This window comes from Epinephelus moara, chromosome 10 (genome assembly GCF_006386435.1).
Source record: "Epinephelus moara isolate mb chromosome 10, YSFRI_EMoa_1.0, whole genome shotgun sequence".
NCBI lineage: Eukaryota > Metazoa > Chordata > Actinopteri > Perciformes > Serranidae > Epinephelus > Epinephelus moara.
In genome coordinates, this window is record NC_065515.1 from 25,771,946 (window position 1) to 25,775,024 (window position 3,079).

The 3,079-nt window shown below is 49.2% G+C and overlaps 1 protein-coding gene across 1 annotated transcript; it reads right to left on the reverse strand.

Annotated features, from left to right (window-relative positions):
* Positions 1-2,064, reverse strand: foxd3 (forkhead box D3). The gene has a single exon (XM_050055948.1). It carries the CDS (start codon positions 1,649-1,651, stop codon positions 464-466), a length of 1,188 nt encoding a protein of 395 aa, XP_049911905.1. The 5' UTR covers positions 1,652-2,064; the 3' UTR covers positions 1-463.
* Between the last annotated feature and the right edge of the window lie 1,015 nt (positions 2,065-3,079).

Below are 3,079 nucleotides of genomic sequence, written 5' to 3' on the forward strand. Positions count from 1 at the left end.
AAAAGTGATTATCAATTATTTCTCAAATTTATTTACAAATAAATTCAGTTTACAACACAATATAGCTACATAGAATTACATATATTTGTTTTTTTATTATTATAAACAGACTATTTTTTTCAGAGCTTTTTGTGTTCTTGTATGAAAAGGAAGCAGAAAAGTGTGTCCAGTTGAGCTTCCGATACTACAAAAAAGAAAATGTAAAATAATTATCACAGGTCGCAAACAGGAACAAAAGAAATAAAGACAGGTAAAACCATTCTTTTTTTGTCTTTTCTTTTTTACAAATATTTACAAATATTACCTGTACAGAAATATCTCCTTTTTCTTTTTCTCTCTGTGTGTTTCAACAGTCTTTACATGGCTACAGGGTCCAGTGTTGCCTATTGATTTGCTGTTCACACTTCCCCCCGTTATAATGTCTCTATAGAAAAATAAGAGTTTATTTTCTCTTGGTTTAAAGTCACTGTGAAGGCCATTTGGACACCGCCGCCGCCGCTGCTGAGGGTAAAACATGTCCAGATATAATATTTGACGGTACACTGAGGATGGGAGCGATAGCGGCTGAGGTCCGGGTCAGAGACAGGGACTGCGCGCTCAGCAGGGCCGACTGAACGGTCACCGGAGGCCGCAGGAAAGCAGCGCCCGGTGACACCGAGGAGGCGCTGGAGACCCCGATGATGTTCTCTATACTGAACGACGGTCTGTTTGAGGGCTCTGATTTGATCATGGACGCTGTGCTCAGACTGTTGAGCTGAAGTTGAAGACTCGGGCTGAGCTGGGAGTTGAACGCTTTTCTGTTCAGCTCCGCCGAGGACAGGAGAGGGACGCCCGGGGGCAGCATGGGACCTACAGGGGGGATGTAAGGGTACTGCAAAGCCGCCGGATGGGAATAAGCAGCCGGGTGGATCCCGTAGTGCCTCCCGTAGGGGCCCCCGAGGCTGTACGCACCGAAACTTTGCATCATGAGAGTAGTCTGGTCCCTGAGCATGTCCGGCTGAACTCTCTTGAACCTTTTCCTCCTCCTGAGGAAGCTGCCGTTGTCGAACATGTCCTCCGACGCGGGATCCAGGGTCCAGTAGTTGCCCTTACCGGGGTTGCCAGGCTCCCGGGGGATTTTCACGAAGCAGTCGTTGAGGGACAAGTTGTGGCGGATGGAGTTCTGCCACGCCGGGAACTTCTCCCTGTAATACGGGAAGCGGTTGCTGATGAACTCACAGATCCCGCTGAGGGTGAGCTTTTTCTGTGGGCTCTGGAGGATGGACATGGTGATGAGGGCGATGTAAGAGTAAGGCGGCTTTACCAGGCTGTTTTTGGGCTTCTGGATCCCACCTGCCGTTGCGCTCTGGTCTTGACCCTCTCCCTTTCCGGTGCCCGTCTCTCCCTCCCCGGAGCTTTCGCAGCACGGACTCCCTCCACCGGACCTCATCTCCTCCTTCTCCACCTCGATCTCATCTTCCACCTCCTCGTCGCCTGCTTCCCCTCGGAGGTCGTGCAGGATGCCTCCCACTGGGCTGTCGCAGTCGCTGTCCACCCTCTCCATGCCCTCCTCGTCTCCCTCGCCCACCACGTCGATATCCACGTCCTCTGCTGTGAGCACAGTTTGGCCGGACATGTCGCTGGCTCTTTCGCTGCCTCCAGACAGGGTCATCTCACGGCTTACTTACACTTTTTTAAAAAAGTCTACCGGAGCCAAAACCACCGAGCAGCCGGGTGTGTTGTGGAGGTGAGACCAGCGCGGTCAGTGCGCACACACGGCGGGTCTGCTGGACGTCTGGTCGCCCTCCTGTCAATAGGTCGGATGTCTCCAAAATAAATCTAAATGCGGTTGAACCGACAGCGAGTCAGTGAAGCCAAGGGAACTTCAAGTTCTGCGAATATTTCTCCACTCGGTAAGTGAGCAGGCCTGTGGAAAGCGGCGACTGTTGCCTCGAAGTTGTTTGGAGACGTTTTGCGCTCCCACGTCCCCTTCTCGGCGCGTATATTTCCTATAGGAGCGATATTTGGAGAACCAAGTCGAGATGACACATGCTGCTTTTAAAGGCCGGAGCTTTTAAAAGGGACTGTCTGATAGATTACTTTTCCCAGTATAAGATATACTATCAGGACACGTGGTTCGGTGACGACAGACGCCCCCTCTCCTCTCCTCCCTCTCCCTCCACCCTCCTCTCCTCTCTGTTAAACCATGCAAACTGGAGTTGTTTCATGGATTTGTCAACAATGGGACATCAGCAATGCTGCTTTCCGCTGATTTCTGTGTTCGTCCGTCATAGACCATTTAACGGTGGCAGAGGGAGGAGGAGGAGGGGGAGAGAAAATTGGTCTGCATGATTGAAAGATCTGATGCGCATTAACGTGGCTGCGTAAAAACAACCCAAACCTTTAACTTTGCTAATACAAACTCTGCTGAAAGCTGCAGAATGAAAACGACGACAGCTAAGTTCACTGAATCCTCCTTTAACTTCTTTTATTTCTTCACGTTTGTTCTTTTATTGTTAAATTGTGCATGCGTGGATTTTTTAAACTAGTTGCCGTGCATGTTGCTCTGCGTAAAGTCTACTCTGTCTGTGCGTAAGGATTAAACATTTTGTTTATTTGGTGCATGCCTTGATATTTCCATCTTTATAGCCCGCCGTGTAAATCCAAGCTGCGAATGCAAAGCATGAATTCAAGTCTATTTATTCCCGCAGGATTAGCCGAAGGTGGGAAGAATATTGAGCAGCAGCGGCAGCAGCACCACCGGCGACAATGAATGGAGAGAATAAAGAATTTCCTTAAGAGTTTGGAAGAGGTGCTAACGACCCCAATCATGGCGTGGTTTTACATTTGAAAAAAGTAGGAAATGCAGGCAGCGGGTGAATGCAAAGAGAGCATTTATTCACAAGCATGAAGGTGAGCGGTGTAGGCTGGGCTCAGGGAGAGGATGTCGGATCCAATGCAGAGCGCTTCCTCCGCTGTGTGGGAACATTTGCGAGGACGAGCGACAAGATATTTCAGTTAACGCTCAAAGCGCGTGAAGAAAACCTGCAGTAAATTAACAATATGAATATAAACCCACATCTATTTTTCCCGGTGTGCC